This window comes from Dermacentor variabilis, chromosome 7, assembly GCF_050947875.1.
Source record: "Dermacentor variabilis isolate Ectoservices chromosome 7, ASM5094787v1, whole genome shotgun sequence".
Classification (NCBI taxonomy): domain Eukaryota; kingdom Metazoa; phylum Arthropoda; class Arachnida; order Ixodida; family Ixodidae; genus Dermacentor; species Dermacentor variabilis.
Window position 1 is genome coordinate 68,693,613 of NC_134574.1, and position 26,198 is coordinate 68,719,810.

General features: G+C 48.5%; 1 protein-coding gene across 2 annotated transcripts in view; it reads right to left on the reverse strand.

Moving 5' to 3' along the window:
* Gnpnat (glucosamine 6-phosphate N-acetyltransferase) overlaps positions 1-26,198 on the reverse strand; it is a 41,519-nt gene that overhangs the window by 12,189 nt on the left and 3,132 nt on the right. Inside the window, exons 1-2 of one of the 2 annotated variants that reach the window (XM_075698568.1) lie at positions 23,750-23,871; positions 3,315-3,459 (exon numbers count right to left, since the gene is read on the reverse strand). In XM_075698568.1, the coding sequence (XP_075554683.1) occupies positions 3,315-3,459; positions 23,750-23,785 (181 nt within the window). In that variant the 5' untranslated portion in view covers positions 23,786-23,871. Of the gene's footprint in view, positions 1-3,314; positions 3,460-23,749; positions 23,872-26,198 lie in introns of those variants that run through there. The other variant, XM_075698569.1, reaches the window with a different exon arrangement.

Consider the following 26,198-nt stretch of genomic DNA (forward strand, 5'->3'; position numbering starts at 1 on the left):
ACTCGCCCAAAACGTAACGCTTTCGATAACATCTATCGCACGGTTGCGACTTCGCGGCAGTATTGAACGCGTCTGTGAATTTTAACCTTGTTCCCGTGTCTTGTATCGGCCAGGCACAGTGCCGACGGGCCATCACATCCTGCAAAAGAAGTTTTTTTTCTGGCCCGCCGGAGGGATCCCGTTTGCATTCGTTTCGCGCAGACCTGACCGATGTTTTTATTTTCTTTCGATAATATCGAATGTAACCAATGTATTTTCGTGGCCGATTCGATTTCGTTAATGAAATTCGACTGTGCTACTCATATATAACCAAATAAGCAAAAGTAAAATTTTATTGCACTTAGCGTTCAACGTTTCTCCTTGGTGTCCCCCTTCAATCTCCAACGAAACACTGTGGGCGATTTGCGTAGCTCGAACAAATGATCGTGCTCCTGGCTCCTTAAAGAGTTCCCTCTCAAGGCCAAATCAGAAACATTCCTTATAGTACGGAAGTTGTAAAACGACCTTTAGGAAGCGTTTATACTGCAAGAACTTTTAACAAGGGTTTACGAATAGTGGAGACCGAAGGAAATGATTGTACGGTGGTGATGATGCAAGAGGGTGAGCTATCCGGTCTGCATAGATTCCCTATTTTCTCCCTTATTGATGCTGAAGGCCCACGTGACGTTTGCGTCATGACATCCACCTCAGCTTTTTTTTCTATTGGCTATAGATGCTTCCACCTACAGCCAATAGGGTCGGGCTACAGGTGGCAGCATCGTCGCCACCCTAGTGTGGCGGTCGGCGGCACGCATCGAAATGTGCACGAAGACGCTTCACTGAGGGCAATTTGAGCTGTTTGGTTACGAGACGCGCTTACTGCACTGAACTGATTATATACTGCCCTCCAATGCCACGTTTTTGTCACGAAAAGCACGGAACATTCCTACCATACGTGAAAGGAGTGTAATACACAGTTTCTGTTACGGTACATCCATGGTGTTCGATCCATGTTACGATCCATCTCGTTGGTGTTCGGCTTGCGTTTAGCCTATTCTGTTGGCACTGCTGCTGTGCCACTCTGCTTTCTGCTATTCTTACACTGGTTTTAAAAATGACCGTATTCCTGTGAAGTCAAGTTAAATAGCTAGTTATTGTGACTACTTCACCACTTGCACGCACGCATAACTACACTTGTTTTTTTTTTCGATTCGCAGTCAAATACAAGATTGTTACTAAGTTTAGTGGAGCATGGAACATGTTTTATTAGAATGTCAAGACGTCTTCCCAGCGGTCGATTTAGGCACCACTGGACTCGTTGAAGCCCTTAGGTTCAGGGAGAGCAGGGGAAAAGTAAACATGTCCGCAATAGGCATTAGTAAGAAGCGACTGGAAGATTGGGGGAAGAAAAGTAGGGAAACGACAAAAGACGGAGACGTACAAAAGCACAGTTCGCAATAGGGGATCAGAAAATTTGGGTGTCGTATTTCATACTGTTCTTTTTTTCCTTTTTTATTGTTTAACCTAGGTAGGACATTAGGCAGTATAATAGCAAGAACTTGGCGTCGCAACCGGCCGGCCCGTTCCAAAGGGGACGCTCATAACATAACACAACATAACATAACATACCGTACCATAACATACCATAACATACCATACACCATCCATCCATCCAGCGGCCAATACCTTTCTCACTGCTGCGCGCTATTCCAGCGGACGGCTTTGCGTTCTCTGTGTTTCACGAGAATTCCCGTGTTGTTCGCGTTGCTACCAGCTATTTGTACGCTATTTGTGCCACCTATTTGTGACAAAGAAGCTTGAGAACAAGTTAAGGACCACGCAGAGAGCGATGGAACGAAGATTGCTAGGCATAGCGTTAAGAGACAGAAAGAGAGCGGTTTGGATCAGAGAGCAAACGGCTATAGACGATATTCTAATTGACATCAAGAGAAAAAAAATGGAGCTGGGCAGATCGTGCAATGCGCCTGTTAGATAACGGTTAGACCATTAGGGTTACAGAATGGGTACCAAGAGAAGGGAAACGCAGTAGAGGACGGCAGAAGACGAAGTGGAGCGATGAAAAATTAGGATATTCGCGGGCGGAAGTTGGAATCGGTTGGCGCAGGACAGGGGTAATTGGAGAACGCTGGAAGAGGCTTTCGTCCTGCAGTGGACATAAAACAGGCTGATGATGATGACGATTTGTGCGCTGCAGGTGCGATGAGTGACGTAGTGGCGTGAGCTGTGACGTCTCTCTGCTGGCGGGAGACGGGCTCTTCTGAGGAGGAAGACGCGTAGGCTTTTGTTTGAATTTTCGGCCGATTTTACTACATACACCAGTGCAATACTTCGCAGGCACAATCGTCAGCACGTGATCTACGTACAGCACTTGTCTGCGCGTGGTTCGTGCAGTATTGCCATATTGCCATGTTGTCCGCGCGTGGTCCGTGCAATATTTCCATATTCGGCGATGCAGTGAGAACACGTCAAAAGCAGACTGATTGAAATGCGGAGAAAAAAAAAGAGATTCATCAATAGGTACGAATAAAAGCTTTTCACCTTTGCTGTACAGCGCCATCGACAGTCAACGTTCTGTATCCTCCTCAGACCAGAAGACAGCTCCAGCACATAAACGCGCTTCAAGTCCTTCCTTAATCATTATTCTTAAAGATTGGTATGTTACGAACGTGAAAAACCAGCGTCTGTTTCAATATCCCAATTGTACGTGGAAGCATCTCCAGTTAAGTGCGTCTCCTCAGGTTCACTGCCACAAAATACGCTTCCCTTTGCCAAAACGGTAAGATATGAAGCTGCAACATGTTCCAGCTAGGTTGGCTTGTTAATGCTACATCCTGGATTTTCATGTCAATTTCATGGTTGCCTTCTTGTTGTCTGTAACGACACAACAGTTTAGATAGAAGCAGCGCCATTTGTTACGAAATATTATGGCAGAAATAGATTCAAACCACTTCCATAGAGCTTTGCCTATACAACACTCAATATAAGGACTAACTTCAATTCAACTAAAATAAATTTTGGGCTTTTAAGTGCCAAAGCCACGACCTCATCACGAAGAACGCAGTAGAGGAGGACTCCGCCGGATCGACTTGGAACATCTGAGATTCTTTATAGTGCCCCTAAATCTAAGTACACTAGCTTTTTTGCATTCCGGCCCCATCGCAATGAGACCACCACGGCCGGAATTAAAACCCCGCGGCCTTGATCTCAACAGCGCTAGACCACAGCCGCCAGGCTATCGCGGCGGATTCGGAGTTAATACTGCAGAAAATTAAAGTCACTGTATAAGTGCCCGCACGAGGATATGTATAACTGACCCCGGTCGTAATCCCCAGAGCATAGGGGCCGGACCCTGAGTGGAGGCTCGGTTGGGGGCAGCTCCACGCTGATGCCTTCGACCGTGTCCAGGCTTTCCAGGAGCTTCGGGTCGAACAGCAGTGTGTCCTCTGGCTCCCCTCCATTCTGCGGGCGACAACCAAACACGACCGTAAGCATCCATTAGTATCAAGCGAGGCTGAAGGCACGTTAAGTTCACTGTGCGAGGCGATAAAAAGTTACTCAATACCGCTTTCTCGTCTACGGATGGTCGTAAGTCATCGCGTACTATAGAACGAACAATCAGGCTAAGAACAAGCAACGTTAAGCAGCTAACACTATCATTCTTTGTTTTCAAAGACCAACTGAGCAAGGTTCATTGAAAAACCAACTGCAAAGCAATTTCACTTTGGCTAAATATTGTTTTAAGGCTAACTGAAAATACCATAAAAGCCTTTGAGGAAAATATGAAACGCCTAATTTAGTATAGCGTGGGTGCAGAGAAGCCTCCGTACGAAATTCAACGTTAGAAATCCCAGCGGAAGCTTCACTAAAAACTTCTAAAAATAGCTCTTTGCGAAAAGGGGAGGGGGGAGAGGGGAAACACGCCACCATTGCCGCTCGCAAGAGGTGACGCATGACCTAAAAGTCGCGGCTCCTCACCATGGCAACCGAGATAGGGCGGTACCCGCAGCCCCCTGAAAAATCTTGGAGGCGCCGTGTTGGCGCTTACGACGTTACAGCGGCAACCACTGCAGGTGCATGCTTCGCCTACTTAGCTAGCGTTCAAAGAGTGCTGACACGAAAACTACACAATAACTAATCCTGCGGCTTTGTCAAGGTTGCTTCGGTAGTATACATATACCCGTGTTCAGAAATGCGTCTTAACTAGAAGCCCACGCTTGACTTCATTTAAATGACGCCTGTCGTGAACGCACCAATGGAAACGCAATGAGCGTCTTGGGCGCGTTCTCACCAGGGGTCGCTTATATCAAGTCAAGCATGGGCTTCAAGTTAAGATGCATTTCTGAATGCCGGGGACAGTGTTACGATCGCCAAGCGGGGGTAGTGATTTATAGAAGACCGCACGCCAAGTTTCATCCTAGACGCCAGCGCTCGTTTCTCCCCTGGCGGAACGATTTCATCTCCAACGGGTGTAGGCTTCCGCCGCCGCTTCCCTTCACGGTCGCGCGCGCGTTCAGTTCGCGCTGCGCGCGAAACGTCTCGTGTTCGCGACGGCGCCTCTTCGGATGACCGGAAATTATTATTGTGTTGTTAACTGTCACAACAGCAATGTAAATACGAAAGGGTTCATTCCACCAGTGAAATTCTGCCGATTCACAAGAAAATGGTACGAAAAATGCAGACGACAGACATGGATTACTGCGGTGCGCCGAGCGAAGTAAACAACTGGCAAACGAAGCGACCTCGTTCATTGATCACTCCTAAGTGTATGACGGTTTTTATATGTAACCCACATGAATTTAATAATTACTCGGTACATGATCCTTTTATTCATATAAAAACTAAGTTGTTCGACGAGCGCTTGTCCTGTCTTCTTTCTCGTGTTTCGTTTGTGTGTGCGCTGCCCAAGAATGAAAACCACTTCTGTTGTATGCGCTAGCAGTGGCCGAAGCTCACGCGTCCCGAGAAATTGAATATGTGCACGATGCATTGAACATGACCGGAGTTCGTTCCCGCTTCACCACTGCACCGATCGATCGAGTTACTGGACGATACGCGCCCGCGTCTTGGTCGCGTCGGCATTGGTGAAGCAGGAATGATTACTAATACTTTCAACTTCCGTCTCTTGAGCACTGTTAAAAAATGGCCAAGCTGTCTACATTGCTGTCTATATTCCATATTGTAGGGGACGTACTAGTTAAAGTTGTGTGCGCATGTCGTACTTGTGCTATGCAGCGATATATTTTGTTTATTTCCGCACAGTGTCGATGGAAGTCCGTTGTCGCCATCAGAGGCAACACAGATTTGTAGCAAACATATTGTGAGAAACTGCAAAAATGACTTTTTCCGGCGGCACATACTGACGATTTTTCCGGCGGCACATACGATGTCGTTTCCAATTACCTGCTCAGCGTCACTTACATGGTTAAGCAGACGCTGCCCTTTCGCCGCATTGCAGCCATAAAAATATACGTCAAGCGTACCCATCTTCTTAAAGGCAAATAGAAGCGTGTACAGTCTGTTTCACACTTAAGGGAAAACTCGGAACGTATTGCATCGCGATGCGGCAAGGAATTGAGTCGTGCGGCGGCAGCAGCTCGAGCAGCCGCAGACGCTCGAGAGGCGGAGTCGTGATCTGCGTCGTCTGCTACGGCGGCGCGCGCTGGCCGCATTGTCGGGAAGCGTGCTACTGCCAGGGGCAGTGCACCGATTTCATCGGTACTGCGGGAACTGAGCTGATATTCTTTACTAAACGTTGTGCCTCGCCAAACTCTGAACCTTCATCGGCGATAAAGGAGTTCCACAAACTTCTTTTGACAGCATGCTTCGTTTGTTCTTTCGAATGGCCGGGGTACTGAGCGCGTGCACGTATTTCTTCACTGTGTGTGCTACCGTAATAAGCAGCGACAAGACGCACTAAGATGTGCGCGCGCAACGTGCTCAGTCTTTGTTTGACTCGAAAGGAAAACAAAGCACTCAACAATGATAACTGTGGGGGTCGAACACAATAAAACAAACGGATACGATTAAAGGAAAGGTTTAGGTTAAGACAATGAGCTGGAAGTGATTTTTCCCGACAATCATTCGCGGCACCAGACAGACCCTGCTCGCCGGCGGGGAATTGGACACGTCACGCTCGGAACTTCAGTTAGTATCTCGTCATGTCCCCAGCGGCAACGATGACAGCGCTCATCCTGGAAGGCAGTGAAGTGTAAAATGACTTGATCAGGGATGTGTTCATTCGCAGCACGTCTCAGTCGCTGACGATGGTGGATCGAACCCTATCCGCGGGCGACTGATAGAGGGGATGGTGCGGCAGCGATACTTTCAACGAGCCCCAGACATTTTAAATGATGTTGGCGCCCGGGGATCGAGGCGGCCACTCCAAGAGAGTGACTGCGCGCTGCTCTTCCAGCAGATCTTGCACAACACGAGCAGTGCGGATCGGCCACCTATCGCGTTAGAATATATAGTCGTCTTCCAGAAACGGGCCGTCAAGAATGTATGGAATCAGTACGTCATCTATGACTGCCCTGCAGCGATGAACTTACCTTCGAGGCGTATCAGTGGGCGTCGCACAACGCTTAGTAAAACATACTGGCTCATTTCACGCAGTAACGATGAGATCGGCGCCCTGCAACTGACAGTAGAACGCTTCCCGACAAATGCGGCCAGCGCGCGTCGCCGCAGACGACGCCGTTCAAGATCCCGCCCCTCGAGCACCTGCGCGAGCTGCTGCCGCCGCCTGACTCAAGCGCTCGCCGCATCGCGATGCAATGCGCTCCGAGTTTTCCCCTAAATGTGAAACAGACTGTACTACACCCTTCGAATGAAATGTCCACGCGCGCACACGTAGGCACACACCGCGCGCCGCACGAAACGTGCCCAAACACGCGCAGTGCAGGAGGCAATCAAGGCGGTGCGAACGAGAGGTGGGAGAGGGGTACCACCCGCTAATAGAATTCTGCTTCGCATGCGGCGCTCTCAACGCCGGCGCAGCAGCGCCGCTCTCGGTGCCGTTCTTGTCCATAGTCTCTACTGCCCCATTGCGACAAATCGCCTCGTGAAGCTAACAACGTGTCCCCCTAGGACAGAGCGGTGGCGCCAGCAAGATGAGACACGTATTGGCGGATCAAGTGTTTGTTGGTTCACTGTCGCCGTCACGGACCGATGGGAGCAAGAAAATTCCTGGAAAAGTGTTCTACAGCGCTTCTTCACCGCCTCCTGTAACCGCCACAGTCCTTTGACAGACGCTCCAGCTAATTGCTGGGTCATCCCAGGAACCAAGACGCGCCAGCTTAAGCGTGACAATCCCCGTCTACGAAGCTCCCCTCTTTTCTTCTGTGTGTTCACTGAACAAAGGTGAGGGAATGTACGTGTGAACCCTCGCCCTCAACGCGGGTCCTTCGACGACTTTGTACGCTCCGATTGGACAAAGGCCGGGCGGCAGTTTTCCCTGACCTAGAGATCTAGGGAGGACGGAGGGGGTCTAAGGGAACTTTTTCGGCTGCTCAGTGTGCTTAAGTTCAGTCACGCTAGACTGATGAGACAACGTTCTCCACTCTTCATGTAGGTATTGTAAATAAACCAGTACTCTTCGTTCTCGATGAGAACATGTGTCTCCCTTCAACAAACGTTCTTAGCGTGGATGAGTCGGACAACGGCATGGGCCAGCTGCCCCTTTTGAAATGCCCGAACCCCAACTCTTACAATAGTACTACTCATCTTAGCCAAAGTGAAATTTCGCTGCACTTGGCGTTTAAGGGGACCTTGAAACACTTTTTTGAAGTGGTCATAGTATGTCATCACTATTAGGTAACGTTGCCTCACTACTCTCCTGCCGCAAACTTTTTTTATATCGAAGGCGTCAAGCCTAAGGGAATCATATCATGAGAAGCAAACAAAGGCGCCAAGGAAAACATACGGAAAATTACTTGTACTTACTTATTGAATTAATGAAATAGCAAATTAATGGCAATGAAAGTGGACGAAAAAACATTCTGCTACAGGTGGGGAGCGATCCCACTTCATCGCATTACGCATGCAATGCTCTAACCAATTGAGCTACCGCGGCGCCGTTTCCCCATCTACTTTCTTGGGTATTTACGTTTTTTTTTTTAATATTGCAACTAACCTTGGGAGTGTTAGCCAGCGCCACCACTCACAAACCTTGGCGGCGGAAGTGGAATATCCTTTCTGCCGCAGGTGTCACGAGTACGTGATCTTTTTGGGTGAAGGCAACTGGTCAATAAACCTACACATGCTACCTGAGGCATCGATGTTGCCGGATTCGGGACTCTCGTTATGTAATGAACGAGAAGAAAGGGGTTTAACTGAGGGGCCCGATTTTCACTAATCATATCATGAGAAGCCAACACACAAAGACGCCAAGGACAACATAAGGAATATTACTTGCACTTAATGATTGAAATAAAGAAATTATAAATTAATGGCAATGAAAGTGGATGAAAAAACAACTTGCCGCAGATGAGGAACGATCCGTAATTTCCGCTATGTTGTCCTTGGCGTCTTTGTTGGCTTCTCATGATATCATTAGTAAAAATCGGGCCTCTCGGTTAACCCCTTTTCTTCTCGTTCAAGCCCAAGAGAAGTTAGACGTAGTTATCGGAACGAAAAGCAGCTTGTTTTCTTTTTCTTGTTTCATTTCCATTAGCGCGCTGGAAGCTGCGCAAGGAAGCAATACCCCGCTGGCGCCGCCGAAAATTTGAACCCATCGGCGGTGAGGTGGCTCGCGACGGGATCCCGTGGCAGCCAAAGTCTTTATGTATACGCTACGTTTTCAATCTCCTGGTCCACGCGCAGCAGACGGAGCAACGCCCTACAATCGTGCGTAGACCGGCAGTGCAAAGATGAAATGGTCTTTCTGTGGTTTTTCAGATCGCAACATATTTTTCATTTATTTATCTCGTGTGAGCACCAACTGAATTAGTGAGAATGTCCTCGGAATCACGAAATCAGCCGACAAATGTGCGTCCAGCTGCTTGCGATGACGCTGAATGACGCCATATTGCGAAGGAGAGAGCAAGCGATTTTTCAATGCTTTGTCCCGAGATTGTAACTTTCCTGCTGCGCGCAGTGCAGCAATATTTGGCCCACACGTTCGCAGGAGCCTCGTTAACAGATCGGCAACGTTTTCTTCCTTTGTTCAAACCGTCTTCCAGGGCCCCTTTGATTAACCGAGTAGTCTATACTATTGGAACAACCTCGGGAAAGCTGCAGGGCTGGCAATCGTATAATTTTCTTATTAGCAGCACTTAAATGGCGCCTAAACAGACGATATGCCACATAGTGGTTAGAGGACAGGACGTAGGTTCCAGCTCGGCGCCTCCCGAGACCTCTCAGCGCGCCGATGGCTCTGCATGATTTCGAAGGTCATTTGAAGGAGACCTGCTGGTTCTCAGCGCTTGGGGTCATGCGCCATTTCTGGCGAGCAGTAATGGCGGCGTTATTTTTCAGTTCCTGTACCAAAAATGTCTGTTTTTGCGAGCATTACATGAAGCGTATAATTTAAACGCAAAATGTTTGACCGGTGACTTACACTATCTAAAGACAAGCTGTCTGCACATTCCGAAATTTCCTTGGAGTCGGCCTTAACCAGAAGTTACCACACGTTGTAGTTCAACACCAGCGCTAGCACAATCGTCGAGATCAGTTATACTAAAACATGCCTTATTAACCGAAATCCCGGCGCCGGTGCGACAGCATTACTTCACGGATTTCAATGTGTTTTTCACGTCCCAAAGCCGTCGTGGCGCTGCAAAAGTTCCCGAAACATGTCAAGCAAATGCTACTCTAATACTATGATATAATTTAGCCTTTATCTTTACCGGTAAAATACTACCTATAGGAATGAGCAGACATCGTCAAAATCTATGACGTCGCGGCGACCTTGTGACAGAACTTCAGGCAGCGTCTGGATCCGTCTTTCGCTTTTGCGTCTTTACCGGCTCAGGCACTGAGTCATGCTCTCTAATGGGCTGCAGAAAATAGCGCCTTTTTCACAATCTGTCTCTCTCTCGCTCTTCCCGCTTAGGAAGCCTCCTTCGCAGTAATAGTGGATTTTCTGTGTTCTAGACACCTAAGTTACTAATGTGTGCCGCTTGGCTCACATTCTTGTCCCTTGAACACACACACACAAAGAAATAGTGGCTTTAACGTAAATGAGAGTAGATGTAAGCATGGAATGGCTAGTAAATCAGATTGGTTGGAGATGATACCAGCCGCAAACTTAAAATGGCTGTAGTACATGTTCGCAACGGCACACCCCACCGCACCGCGCCATACTGTGCACTGGCCCATATGAACGCAATATAGTTTCTTGTCACAGACAGAACCTCATTACAAGTCTCGTCTCGGCCAAACAGCCATCGGCGGAACGCCGGACGTTGCCGGTTTGGACGTGCCGGCGCGCCCGGTGCGCCGCGGAACTCATGGACCGCTGGTACCGCTGGGTTGAAAAGATCACAGGCAATCCTGTCTCAGTGCCAAAGATGACAATCAAGTGTATAATGCCCTGTTTTTGCATTTTGGACTTCGCTTTTGGAAATGACAAATCTTCAGCGTACTAGAAGAGATATTTGAGTGATATTGTGAACAAACATTATGAAGAACTTGGAAGCAATTTTTTTGTTACTTGTATGGGCAGTAACTAGCGCAAGTACTGCGGTCATGTACAAAGGGTTGAGGAGCAAAAGGTCCCATTTTCTTGCTTTGAATGGTTGCCCGGATGATCTCGTTTTGTCTCGCAACGATGCCCGGATGTTCTCGTTATATTATCATCTTAAGTGCCCGGATAACGGCTCAGGATTTTGGCTCAAGGTCACTTGAACGTTGCCAACAACAGGTAGTAGTAGTAGTAGTAGTAGTAGTAGTAGTAGTAGTAGTAGTAGTAGTAGTAGTAGTAGTAGTAGTAGTAGTAGTAGTAGTAAAAAAACTTTATTGGGGGTCCTGAGGAGCTAAGCGGGGGCCTGCAGGTCTCTAACCAGCCGTTGGCTAGTCCCATATCGGAACAGAGAGGCCATGCCTCTCCGCTCGTTCACGGGCCCTCTGGACAGCCATAAGCTGGACGTCCTGTCTCGGGTCTGTGATGGCCTTCGTCCAGTCTTCTTCTCTGTTAAAATCCTGTAACACAGGGCACTGCCAGAGCATGTGATTTAATGAGCTAAATTCAGTGCCACAATCTGGGCAGAGTGGGTCAATGTCCGGGTGGAGCATGTTCAGAAAGCCCCTAGAGGGGTAGGAACCCGTCTGGAGCATGCGGAGCGTGCTAGCTTGTGGCCTGTTGAGCTTATGATGGGGGAAATGAAAACTCTGCCCATTCCCTCTGTAATAAGAGGTGATTTCATGAAAAGTAAGTAGTGGATCACTGTCGACGAGCTCTCCCGAACTCACCCGAGACACCATCCCATCGCGGCATACGAAACCTCGCGCACGGTCGTGGGCTATCTCATTGGGGTTCAGGTGACCCGGTAATACGTCTGGCCCCATGTGAGCTGGGAACCAGACTATGTGGTGAACAATGTCAGAGGGGTGTTTGCCGTTTATAATCCTGGCTGCTTCTTTGGCTATCAATCCCTATGCGAACGCTCTAACGGCTGCTCGGGAGTCCATGTACACCGTAGTGCGTTATGAGTACAGTAATGCGAGAGCTATAGCAGCCAGTTCCGCCACATCGACCGAGGAGGTCTTCAGCGAGGCTGCCGAGAGGAGTTCGCCCCTGTCATTCACTATGGCTACGGAGAACTTGTTGGCACTGGCGTGTCGCGCCGCGTCAACAAAGGTCTCTGTTCCGGATATGTTCTTTAAGAAAGTTCTAGCCCTCGCCAACCTTCGACCTTTATTGTGTTGGGGTGGACATTTCTTGGAAAAGGGTCTACAAAAAAGGAGTTCCTTGTTTGAAAATCGAGTTCCGTGGTATTTCCCTGATTGAAGCTAGGACGGAGGCCAGCCGCATCCAGAAGTCTTCTGCCTGGTTTGGAGTTTGATAATCCAATAATTTGTGCTGATATTTGTGCTTCTATTAATTCCGAAGTTGTGTTGTGTACTCCCAATGTCACGAGTTTCTATGTGCTAGCCGTGATTGGTACTGGCTTTTGCCCGCCATATTGTAGGACCTACTCCTTCTGAGCGACTCGCCGCCCGCACGAGCGTACGCGACCTTCCGGGAACCCTTCCACGTGCGCCGCGCATACACGTCCGACAACGTGCACGCCGTGACAAAAGACAACCGGCTGGCCCTGCACGAGGAAGCGACGACTCGCGTCACGAACGGCCGTCTCGGAAGCAGCTACCCAACGCGCAACCGAAAGACCACGCGTTCGTCCACACAGCCGGCCTGTACAGCTATATACAGACCAGAGAGCAAGCGGTGTATACATCTGAGGCAGGAAACAGGTGAATAGGTATACGCATGCATAATTAGGTGATGGCTATCACCAGCGGTGACTCAATGTGAACGTCGTTCTGCTGCGCTTTAAGCACGAGGTCGCGGTTTCGATTCCCTGCTGCATCCCGACGGAGGTGGAGTGCAAAGCCGCTGGTCTTGGATCACGTCAAATAACGTCGGGTGGTCCATAAGTTATACAGGAACCCATCACTAAAGCATTCGCGTCGTTTTGAGGCATGAACATAAATCAAGCAATCGATGGTCGAAACAAGCAATGAACTGTAATTTGTTGGCATCTGAAGAAGCACTGACAAACCGAAGCTATATAGCTATACAGCCCTCCATCACGCCGTTCCTCAATAGCCCACTTTACAGACTTTGATATATTTCATAGTGATTTCCTTTGATTTTTCTACTTCTTTCCTCGTCTACGTCCTCTTCATCAAATTTTCTCCTCTCCTCCCATAGCTACACCGTTTTTCCAGCGTCAGGCTAAAGATAGTACAACGCTATGCGATTAGGGTGCAGCCAGAATGATTTCCACTTATTCTTATACCATCTCGGGTAAGTAAACTGTAACTTACTGTCATATGCTCCGACAAGTTGATCCCTCTAAAGCCGTGTACCAATCGCTCGTAGTTAAAGGGGTTGGGACACCAAATTTTGAGGCTATAAAAAGCATGTTGTAGGCTGCTTCCGTATGTAAGGACACCCAGAACGAGGTATTGGACGCTGCAAACATTTCAAAATAACTTTAATTAAGCTCCAAAAAGTCATTAAAAACTCCTCCTCGTGGTCGAGACCCATAGCTAGCGCGGCAGTTATGACATCACAGAGGAGGGACGAAAACATTGACGTCATAGCACACTAGCACAAAACGTGACGTATGATGAGTAGCGATGAAATGCCGATTACGGAGCCTGCTGGACCGAGCGACCGAGCATAGCCTCCACTATGACCGAGCTACAGGCATATAGAAATCCTTTCTTAATGCAAAGAAGGGGTAAGGCGTGCAGACACGGACACAAGAGGAGAGAAGTGGACCACACGAACGCCGCACGGCGGCCCGGGAACGGCAAACTGCGTGTAACACTAGCCGGCCGACTCCGAAAGGGACCGGGATATGCGGCGTTCGTGTTGTCCGCTTCTCTCCTCGCATAGTCGCATAGTTCGGCAGCTCGGAGCGGTCTCTCGTTCGCTTGGCCTTTCTCAATGTGAGGGCCCGTCCACGTCACCGGCACGGGGACTCGCCGCACGCCGTTTGCCATTCGTCGGCCCCCGTGCGACGGCGGTTTTGCTCGCGAACGGTGAGATTTCCTTGCCGTAAAGAGGACGGGCCCGGGACCCAGCGGCCAATCAGCGACCGAGGAGGGGTCACTCTGGCATCGACGGCAGCCTCACCGCCTCTGATCGTTCGGCGCCGTCGATATCGTCGCTGGGCGTTTTTCGGTTCACTTCAAAGCTTAAAGCTTACGGCGCTTCGGTATGAATCACCGACTCTCACAAGCCGCAATATATTCTTACCGTTGTTGTCGCTCTTCGCAATAATTATAATAATCGCGACATGCACTTCCAATCGCCAGTTGTTTACCTCCGCTGGGAGAGCAAGCGTACGCGCGAGCAGACGACGCAGCATCGTTTTACGTCACTATTTTTGTGTGGCCCACGTGACCAAGCCATGTTGCGTTTCCTCCTCTGTGACGTCATAGCATCCCCCCCGGAGCTCAGAAACCGAAATCGCTCAGTATAATAATGCTATTATTAAATTATTTATCGGATATATATGAATCCCGCTGTGTGTATAGTGCTCCCTGAAGCATGACGCAACGTTTGAATCAACAAACGCATGAACGAAAATTTATGTCTCCACCCCTTTAAATAACTGGTCCGGCGTGTCCATGGAGCGCAGCTTGATCCTACCGACAGGATGACGCGCGGGAACAATTCCCCTGCAAATGCTGCGTGTATACGCTTTCTCGACGGAGCCGCAATAAAACACCACCATGTGTGTTTATTATCTGATAGCCTTCTGCGTGGCCGGTCATCTCATCACCCCCACCTGCGTGGCTTGAGGCCGCTATCTGCTCCGGCGCACTTCACCGACCGACGTGCGTACTGCGGGCTGAAACCCGGTAGCTGCAGAAAGAAAAAGAATGCGCGCAACGTCGCGCCCTGTACACGCATGCGCCAAACCAAATAAGCACGCCTAAAACATGGGCGTCCAAATATACTGCGCGGTACCAGGCGGCAGCACCGGCACGTGGTCAGGTATACGTTGCGTGTGCATACCGATTTGTTTCTTGGAGTTAAGTTATATTTGTGGTTTGAGAAAATATTGCACAGTATGGAAATATAAAGCTGACTCATTACCGTAGGGATTATCAGCGGGATCATCAGAATTATTGACTACTGAATGCCATATACCAATTGCCTATGTTCAAAGGCTAGGCATTCGTGCTCTAAGTGAAGGAGCTGCACTACGAAAATATTTATCTTGTTCGCCTATATACTCCGTCTGACAAAGCGTTTTCGTATACAATGCGCAAACGCCAAATACGGCGATCATTTCACGTGAGCCTATATGCCGTTTTTTTTGTTAAGTTCACACAGATATTTAAACAATGATCTAGGACAGCGTTGCGGTACGTTTTCAGACAGGTTTGTGGAAGGAACGAAAATTTACTGAGTGAATATTTGCAATACTCTAATACTCGCAATAATAGTTAATGAAAGTATCTTATTACTAATTAGCTTTTAATCATTTACTTCAGGGAACATATGCAAGAACTGCGGAAACAAAGCCTACAATAATAAAGTTTTATATCCTGAACATATATTTCTACAACAGCGTCAGTTTTGAGAAATCCGTCCCCAAGTCCCCAGTCCGTCCCCAGGCGTGATCGCCTGGGGCAATGGCGTCGTGTGCATAGTCGCTGGTCGTAAGCGTAGCGGAAGGATACAGGATGTCCACAGGTAAAGCGGGATCGCAGCCGAACAGCAAATAAAACGGCAAGTATCCGGTTAGATCATAGGTTGACGAATTCCAAGCGAACGTCGTGAAGGGTAAGCTGACGGCGCAACCGCAGTGGTTTGAACAAACATACATCCAAAGTCTGCCTCTGAGCACGTGCAATTCAAGTGTTCTGGATAGCCCGTTGGACTGATGGTGGTGAACTGTTGCAAGCTTGCGCCGGGTAGCGCACGATCCAAGAATGTCGGTGATGGCCTTAGATAACAACTGCGGGCCCCCTGTCCGTAAGGAGTTGCTTAGAAGCGCAGCGATGAAGGATGACGACGATAGTCGGCTATGTTAGTCGCACAAGTGGTCGGCGAGGCGCGCGTGATCGCATACCGTGTGGTATCATCGGCTGCCATTGGGACACACTCGTTCCCAGAGTGCGACACGGTGAACGGGCCAAGCAAGTCGAGGCCAACGCGAATGAAGGGCGCCTGCAGGATGTGCAGGGGTGGGAGGGAGCCACTGATGCACGCGCCCACGATTTGTAGGCGACGAAATACGAGTATTCCTGAAGCCGCAAGGCACAGCGTCCAAGGCGGCCTGTCACGTCTTTCATATTGTAAAGCCGGCGTAGCGCGTGGTGGTCGGTGACAACTGAGACCTGTCGGCCGTATAGGTAAGGCCGAAATTTTGCGACAGCCCAGACAATCATCTTTCAACGGCCCTGCACGCATTTAAAGAGCTTCCCCGACATCGCTCGCGGCCCGAAGTTCGTCCAGTCACACTGCGGTGCGCACAGTTTGCACACAACGGGGCTCCAGGGTGACAGAGTTGCGCAGTTCAAATTTGTCAAGGTCACTTCCAGAAATCTTTGCTGTGCAGTTGGCCTCTTGTTGCACCACCTTGCAAGACACAAACTTCGAAGGCGAACACTTTCCCCCTCGTCGGTGCACCTGGCCCGTTCGCCGAATGTTTCGGCAGGGGTGAGGTCAAGAGGCGACGGGTCGATTTCAAAGCAACGGCACTGCTTTCGCGAACCCAAAGTCGGCTCCGCCAACGTTCTGCCGAAAGTACCGCCTCAGTCAGCCCGCTTGCGCGCTCTCCGTAAACCCAAGCTGCCCCAGTGACCATGGCTCTCCGCGGCCGGGCTTGTTGTCGAGCTACGCGTCTCATTTGGCAACATCGCGTCCTACACGTAGCCGCCCGCACAGAAAATGCGCTTTACACTCTTCCAGCGTATGCACGTAAAAATATAAGAGAAGTAAGTTGTGGCAACTAGCGCAATTCCGTTGCTTAATTTTTGGCGAAATGAACAGCCAAAGGGCACCATACCGAGAAATCGAAACATGTAAATAGGTCATTGGCCAACTTATACAAATTAGCATACCTTAATTAATAATTCGAGCTTGTAGGGCACATGTTACATTCACAGAACTGAAGCACCTCAGTGCCTTTTACGGTGGTCGTAATATCTGACGGCTATGTTGACGAAGCAGTTTCATAATCATGACATTAAAAGCGTAGCATTCGTGAATGATTAAAGGCAATGCGCAAGAGACCAGGACTGAAGGAGGACACAAACGACCAACCAGCCCAAGCAATAGTTTTACTTGTAGCACTCGTACCGAAAGTCGGCTGTATAGCGGCGTCTCGTGGCCCTTCCATGTCCCGTCACAACAAAAAGAAGAAAAAAAAAAGCTATAAAATTGCACGATCCCCGTCAGCCAATGGCGACGCGCGGAGCTGTCTTCAGACCTGGATGATCCGTGAAAATGCGGCGTCGCAGTCCCTGTCGCTCAAAGTTCCCTATCGACAGTCTGGTGGACTGCCTGCGCGCGATACCACCGGCATCCGACCTGGGACCGAGGTGTAACACGACTCGTGTTACGCCTCGGGCCGTCAGCGTTAGTGCGTATCTCAGGCAGTGATAGCGTGAACGATAGCCGGCCGAGCGCTCCACTAAGCCTGCCGCTCGGTGCTCTAGCAGGTAGGCATCATAGCAAAACCCAGGGCTTGCGCGCTGAAGAGCTTATCGTTTCGTTTTCTGCTGGTACAGCGCTGTGTTACCGAAGTTTTATCGTTCGGTTATATTCGCTTAAATTACTTCTATCGGAACACTCGTCCCTATCGGAATACTCATTGCCTTGAATCAAGGCACTGAGCATGATCTCGTAATTCACTCATTGAGAAAAATAAGTACTATGCTTTTATCGCTACTTCCCTTCGCAAATTTTCGCATGCGAACCAACACTGTTATGAACGATTACGAATCTTTCTTTTTCTTTTTGTTCCGGAGCAGGATCGGAACATAACTTTTTTTGGTGGAATGGAACTAAAACAAGAAAGAAAAACATTTCATTCCGACACCCTGAACACGGGGCGTCGTGCATACATTCGCGGTCCTCGGGATTCGATCCTGCCACGTCTCCCATGCGCTCGATCCAGTGTCTTACACTAGTCGTCTACGCACTTCTGGTGAACATAATGGCCACCAGCGGGCTTATATTTGTTTGAGTATGTTGCAAAAGTGTACCTCGTATCGCGCAATGACCTGCTGGCGCCACATTGCTTCTTACATTACCACAAGCGCTTGACAGGCGTCAAGCGTATCAAATCCGACGCTCTTGGCGGTGAACATTTTAATGCGAAGCATTCTTTGCCTCAAACCGGGCACGTTGCGCTGGGCTGTTCTGTCGCTTCACTGTTCGGGTCTCCTTTAAATTATTATCACAAAAAGGCTATCACAAAAAAGTTCGAATCAGGGTGCTCCGCCATGATACGGTGTTTTACCGCTTTACCGTTTGACTTCTAGCGCCTACGACAACTGGCACTTTGAGGTGATCGGCGCGTCCTTGACGACGCACAGCAAGGGTTTGCCTCTGAAAGCGAGAGCACATGCGCGCCCGTCATATTCCAGCGAGGCACAGACGTTAAAATGGAATGCGCGAATATACCACCCCTCATCGCCTGCACCGCGTCACGTAGCAAAAACTTGTTTTGAAAGCTTGACCGTCTCTCCTGCACCTACTGCTCAGCGGCCACTTGCTTTTTGTGATCTGTCCCAGGAACACCTGTAAGTCGTTTAAACATCAGACTCGATGTGCCTTTCATTCTTTCTTTCGCGTGATATTTGCTATTATAACGGAAGTGCGACTTTTATTTTTTTTCGAGCACAGTAACAAAAGCGCGCCGTGAACAGAACGTGCGAGCCACGTTTTACCACGCTGCGGGCAGCAAAGCCCCAAACTCGGCACAAAAGATCGCTCACACTCTCCTTCGGCTTTCAAGGCGCCCTTCCCAGTGATTCGGAACACGTGACATCATTACAGAAGGAATAAGAAGCGCTTATTCTTTCAAACAAACGAGACAGTGGTGATCAATATAGATAACTCCTTCAAGGCGCCAAAGAACAACATACACCACACAAAAGAATGACAACGGGACAGAGCGACTCGATTAGTTACAATGAACCGATACCAAGTTGCCTGGCAACGACAAAATTATGCTGTTTTACGCGCGAAAACCCCGATCTTCTTATGAGGCACACCGTAGCGGGAGACTCCGCATTAATTTTGACCACCTGGGGTGCTTTAACCTGCTCCTAAATCTAAGCACACGGCTTTTTTTCGCATCTCGCCTCCATCGAAATGAGGTCGCCGTGGCCGGTATTCGATCCCGCGACTTCGTGTTTAGCAGCGCAACACCAAAGCCACTAAGCAACCAGGGCGGGTATCTTGCCCAACAAGTTTTCAAACAGATACGTCATCAGCCGCGTCTTAGAACAGGCATTCTTCATCGAAGACTACAGTCGTCAAACGCTTTTGTAACGAAGCGCACGGGACCTAAAAAATACTTCGTTATACAGGTTACATCTTTCTGAAGAGCGCACACCGTACTACCCGAAATAGAGCAAGCTAAACTTTTCGCAAGAAGCTTTATTTCCCATGAATTCAAGTGATAATTACTGAAAAAAAATTCCTTCTGCATACTTTGTTGATCATCACCATTTATTTATTTATTTATTTATTTATTTATTTATTTATTTATATTACCCTTGATGATCTCTTTAGGCTATTACATATTGACGGCGACACCCGCCGTGGTTGCTCAGTGGCTATGGTGTTGGGCTGCTGAGCACGAGGTCGCGGGATCGAATCCCGGCCACGGCGGCCGCATTTCGATGGGGGCGAAATGCGAAAACACCCGTGTACTTTGATTTAGGTGCACGTTAAAGAACCCCAGGTGGTCGAAATTGGCAGGAGTCCTCCACTACGGCGTGCCTCATAGTCAGAAAGTGGTTTTGGCACGTAAAACCCCATAATCTTTAATATTGGGTCGAGCTCCGCCACTGGGAAAGCTAGCGCTGCCGTCAGCGTGACGTGGGATGAGGAATCACGTGGACACAGCGGCTGCTTCGGAAGCGCCAAAGCAACTAAAAACGAAAGTTTAAAGTCCCACCTGCACTGCGGTTTGATTAAGTGGGGATTTTCCCGCTTCGGGTGTCTACTTCACAACACTTGAAAACACTATAATGGGTAATGGCTGCCTTTGAAGTTGTCCAATATGGAGGCTACCGTACGATGCCGCAGTGCCGGACGTACGCAACGAAGTCCGGTGTGAGCCTTCACACATACCTACAGGACAAGAAGCTGCGTGAGGCTTCGATTGCGAAATTTAGAACCGGCAAGCAGCCATCGGCTACAGCTCGGATGTGCAGCAAGCACTTCCGCAAGGAATATTTCTGCCACATCATCGGGGCTGCTATGTTCAGTGAGTTAGAAAAGCGCGCACTGAGAAGCTCGCCCGCACGCGTCCCTGCCCGGTTAATGTCACGAAGCTTTGATCTATGAGCTTGTTGATGGTAGACACTGGTAAGTTCAGTGGAATGGAAAGCCAACGGTAAGAGGCACATCAAAAAAGGCATGGCATATGCTCACGTTTGTGTTAGCACCACGCAATTAATGTATACTGGATTAAGAAAAAGAACCACCGGGAAGTTGCTCACTGATAACACCAATAAACATAGTGTGTGATTCAACTTGAGAAATAATGATATTGAAACGTCCAAAAATTTGGAAGAAGCGACAAAAAAAGTTTGAATCATCGCAACGGCTCATCACAAGTCGCCGTAAGCGTCGAAGTCCCTAGTTATAACGAAAATATTTTTGAACAGCTCTGATAGCGTCCACACAACAATAGTTACTTGTGTACTGTTGAATTCTGATATGCTGCGGCCTAAAGCTCACTAAACGATGCGAAAACGCGCGCGCAGCGAAAGCAAAACATCGTGCGTGGACATGCACGCAGATGCGCAGTCGGCCGCTGCGAACCCATGCGATCGCTGCATTCAGGCTTTATTCTGTTATGCTCCATTTGGTTATACAGACAGCCCACTATAAGCACATAGTTAGCTCTCAGCGATTGTCGACCTCTCACGCAAGAGACGGTTCGGGTGACTCCATCGTGGAGACCACGCGCAGTGGGTGGTGTTTTTACTGGGCGCCGCCAGCCAAACCTATGAGAAGCCCGTTTATCCCACAAACTAAGCAAGCGCGAGGCGCTTCTAACAGATGGCGATTCCGTAAGTCCTCGCCGCCAATATTTAGGACAATGTATATGCCACGCTTTGCTATATGACATGCGGTATATGTGGGTTATATTGCCACACCACCCTTTCGCTAAAGTTGCTCGTACCTTGTCTTACATTCTTGACAAAGTTAATCTCCGTAATTTTGGCAATGACAGCCCGCAAAAAAAAAAAAAATGTCACGAAACAAAACACCTACAGCGCATACCTTTTACGTTAAATATTCTCAGACTTAGCTATTAAAAGTTCGAAACTGTAACAGCAACCTGAAAATTAAGTAATTTCCTTGGCCCGGCTGTGCACTACATCCGGGATCGGCCACGCTAGAGGCCGCGTTTCTACCACAAAGCTCGCCTTCGTGCATAGCGTTCGCCGCCAGTGTTTCATGGTAAACGTTACGATTACATAAGCTACAGTTTCCAGGAAGCGTGAGAAGCAGTCAGGGATCTTTGAATGCTATCGCGTTCCACTCTTAAAGGCGAAGCTTAAGCGTCCTCCAAATCTTTTTATTAAACAAAAAAACCTTTTTCGGGGGGGGGAGGGGGGCCTGCATTTGTGGTTGTAGCGATGCAAGCGGTGTTCAAAGACTTTCCATTACCGCGTAAAACAATGAAACGCGTCACTTCGCGCGACTGCCGCCAGCCAATGGCGACGCGCGTAGCCCTTCTCACTTCTGCATGGATAATCCAAGCGAAGGCGGGACGCGCCGCCGACGCCTGCGCGCGCAAGGTCCCCCCCCCCCCCCCCCCCTGGACAGTGGGGCGGGCATCCCTGCGCACGATGCCACCGGCAGCTTACCTGGTATCATGGTTTTAACAGAAGATACGTGTCGTGCACATCCTGCCGCCCCTCGTCGGTCGCGGCAGCAGTTTACAGCAAAACATGCGAATTTTCGCATTTGTCGAGTGAAAAACATCGGAGGACTGAACCAACGCTGAAATCGAGACCCTTTTCTCTTCTGTAAACTGCCTGACTAAAGTATGTTGGTTGACGCCGGTTATAAGAGGTAGTAACTTAATATGAAACGAGTTGAGATCTTCACCTGTTGTCACTACACGGAAAGACAGTGGGCAGCATTTATTCCCTTTTAACGTTGCGCGTTACAATCAGGTCCGTGATTTACAGATTTATATTGCTTCAGTAACATTTTTGAAAGTCTCATGTCACAAAGCTGACACAGCTTCGACGTTTTCACGAGAAGTCGAATCCTCATAATTAGTTGTGTGGAAAAAACTGAAATTATAATAATTCCCTAAGGTGTTCAACATAAAGGACATTCATAGCAGGCTTGTGGTGTATTTTTCGTAGTTGTACTGAAATGAAGATGGTCGGAAACAGCTCGGTGCACAACGTAACATTAAATACTAAATTTAGTCTTCCTCCATAAGGCAGCAGTAGCTCAGGTTTAAAGTCTACATCATAACCTAGGCACTCCAACTGGCGCCATAAAGGACTGCTTCGTTGTTTCAATTCGAAGTTGTAATGAACGCATGGATTTCGCGAGCAATTGATACATCCGCATTTAATGACGGCCGGTCGGTGCCGTTGCGATAGGGATGTGGCGAATTGTCGAACGAAGGCAGCTGCAATATATATGGACCATTCCGCCGCCTTTCATGGCTTGGCTCTCGATCATAAAAGGAGGCTTCAATTTAGCACCTTCTATATGAGTGCAACAGAACGGAGTAACTACTTTTTTTGTTTTTCGGCACCCAATGCCCCGATTTTTATGCGGTCTGTTGCACTTAAAGAAACGTTAAAATATACTAAATGTAGGAATTCCTAATTTGTATAAAAATTGTTGAAAATTTCAAATAATCAAAATAGTCAATTATCAAGTTCACTACTCTAACTCGGCAATAAAAATAGATATCGGAATTCTGTAAACTGCCCCTATAATAATACATCTAGAACTTACAAAAATGATGCATCATACACCATTCTACAGATAATTTTTGAGTAGGATTTCTGTGAAACCCTCGTAAACACTGTGACGATTCCATGTCAGCTGTAACTTCACATATAAAATTTGCCCGCTTGAGAATGTCTAAATGATGCAATTTACAGAACAGCGGTTTCTGCTTTTGGTGCAGAGTCATGGAGTTGTAAACTTGCTACTAGTATTTCTCTGAAACGGAATTTTCGCTCATTACCAAAAACTTGCTAATTACCTTTTTTAATAACTGACGTTAGGGCGCGCGTTCCATGGCGAATTCGAAGCCGAAGAGTAGTCAACTACCATGTTTGCTTAGCAAAAATCCCGTAACTAGCCGCACTATTGAACAAAACGAGAACAAGGTGAAAGCAGGAGCCAACGTTTCGACAAGGGGACTTAATTGTCTTCTTCAAGGCCTGATATATGTGACCTTAATATGTGCTATGAAATTCATGGGAGTTGCAGTTTACAGCTTCATAATAGAGTGCCTCTAACAGTTCGGAACGGTCTTAAATGGAAGGCTTACGCATGTTTTAGCAGATCTTGGGGACGGATATCTCTGAAGTGATGCTAGCCCTAGGATTTCTGCTAAGCAAACAAACTACTCCGCGGCTTCAATGTCGCAACTAAAATGTAGGCCCTAAAGTTAGTAACTTGAAAAATATATATCAGCACGTTTTAGCTAATTCGCGAAATTATCGTTGAAATCTTGCTCGATGCTAATGTTGGCGTAGCCTATCGAATAAAAAACCGCAGGCGCCTGGATATGACACTTGTAAAGAAAAAGCGTTCCGCATAAAAAGCAACACGTGGTATACACGACTTTAAAAAAAAAACAAAGAAACCCACACGAATAATGCTCACAGTTCTCAGTAGGCAGCTGCCGCAGCACAGTCTCATTCCGCCGATGCTTATGCAGGCGCACGGCTCCCCGAGAATGAAGGCTCAGGTCGCACCTTGTCAAACAACGGCGCACACAGAGCCAGTGAAAGGTCGGCGCGTACACGCTTTCTTGCTAGACGAAAGGACTCACATACGCAGACTCGTATTCACAGTTTCTGTCCGATGTTTTTTTTTATTCCCCCCTCTTTCTTTCCCCCTGTCACATTCGCTGCGGCAAATGGTTATTCTCGTCAAGGTCTATATTGGCTGGTCACACTCGATTGCTAAGCTGCAGAGGCGAACGAGTGCTCGCTTTTTTTTTTCTCGGTTTACTGCGGAAACACGCGTTCACAGGTGAAGCGTGAACGTTGCCCGGCCTTTTCCGACTCTCCCCGCTTCGATTTTCAAGGTGAACGTGTCAGTGAGACCGCACTCCAATCTCGCAAGCGTGCGGTATCGCCGGCGGCCGCGAACCGGTGCGCGATCAAGCTGCCGTTTCAGATTGTGCGGAGGTCTGGGTGACGTATAGGAAACGTATATGCGAAACGTATATACGTGCGCGGGTTCAAGACCTTCGTAGGCGCGTGCGCCGCGCTCCCGCGTCGGCCAACGAGTCGGACCTGATCGCGCGGCGGGAACGCACTCGTGCGGCTCCTCCGAGATGGAATTCCACCGCGCGTGTAACTTCCTATTCGCGCATGCGCACTGCCGCACGCGTGTCGACAGGTATGTGACCGCGGTGGTAGCTTGGCACTCGTGAGCATCGCTGCAAAGAAGCCGGCCCGGCACATCTATAGCTGACCGAGAGATAATTGAAGGCGTGACACACACAGGCGTAGTACACATCTGCGCGTGTCCGTGCCTGCTGAAGTTAATTTTATCTGTCAATCGAAATTCTTCACAGCGCGGTCCCCGCACTTTCGAAGAAAACTTGCGGCGATCAAGTCGAGTACTACGCTGTGCGATCCTTGAAATATAATGGCAGCTTTTCGTGCCCGTACACACACAGTGAAATGCGAACGCGAGAAAGTTCGCAAGAGGGACTTCGTATCATTTACGAGTTAGAAGGCGATCAACGATCCTACTTTATCAAAATTTTCTCGTCTCGACATTACATTACGTCGAGTCATATGCACCTAGTTTCCTCCGCCCGGAACTCTTCCTTTGGAACTCAAGATAAGCGCGACATATTATCTGGCACTTAAAGGGAAGCTGAAAGGTTTTACAGAAAAAATGAGTGAACATCTGTATATAATGGTTTTCAACCCTCCGAATTCGAATCGTATCGAAATTGAGCGAAAGAAAGCGCAATTAAATATATTTTATTTCGACGAAAAGTGCAGCTGCGGACACGCCCAGCTCGCGCGTCTCGTTTCCGCCTGTGATTGGTCGGGCGCCTCGTGACGTCAACACTAGTGTTCGTCCGAACCGACCGCTACCGCTACACATGAAGCGCTGTGCCAGGTAGTTTGGTGCTGCTTTTCTGAGACGGTAATGGAAAATTTAGAGAGACTGCGTTTTTCTGAGGAGTTCGGCGTTACTCCCTACATGTACGAGCCGATTGCGAAGAGCCGGCCTCTCGAAGAAGCAAACGATGCTGGTGCGAGCAGTGCTTTCGACGCGAAGGAAAGCGAAGTCTTGGGATCTCCTTGTGTTGGAAATGCTCTTTAGTGAGTATGTTTTTTGCAAAGCAATCTAGTGATCTCTCCGATCTCTCGCCGATCTAGTGAGCTCGTTTCCGGTCAAACAACTGTAGTGTTGTGTTCCTGCATGCCTCCTCGTGGAACGTAAGCGGGGATGCGATCGTCGGCATTTGTGCGCTGTCCAAAGCTGTCGGCAATCTACAAAGACCATTTAAACGCGTGAAAATTAAGCTTCCCAGTTCATGCAGTACGTGTAATGACCTGCACGTAAAACCTAGCTACGCGTGCGAGTAAAATTATGGACCATTAATTTGTACGCATGCGTTTATTAGTGGCACGAGCATCGAGTGACGCTCTCGTTTCTTGCGCAGCACTTCCGGTTCACCTCTTGTAACGACTGGGGACGAAATTAAAATATAAATCAGGAAAATATAGTACAGTGCAAAATTCACGGGTTTCTTTATAGATATATCAAAGCATAACTTCGTTTACAAGTTGGGTTTCTGAAGTGTCTCGAATAGGTAGAATAAATCAGAAATTACTGATTACCGCACACTAAAGCACAGAATCGTAGAATTTAGCGACCCGCCACGTGAGCACGATTTTGGCGAAATTCCTGAAAACCAGGAAGTAGAAAGGGGAAGAACGACGTTGCCAGTGACGTCACACGCAAGAAGGTGACACAGCATTTAACTGAACGTCGAAGTCCGGCGCGAGACGTTAATGAATATCCGGATAACATTCGAACAATTACGTCCAGTACAGAAAGTCCTGTGGAGAAACAAGGC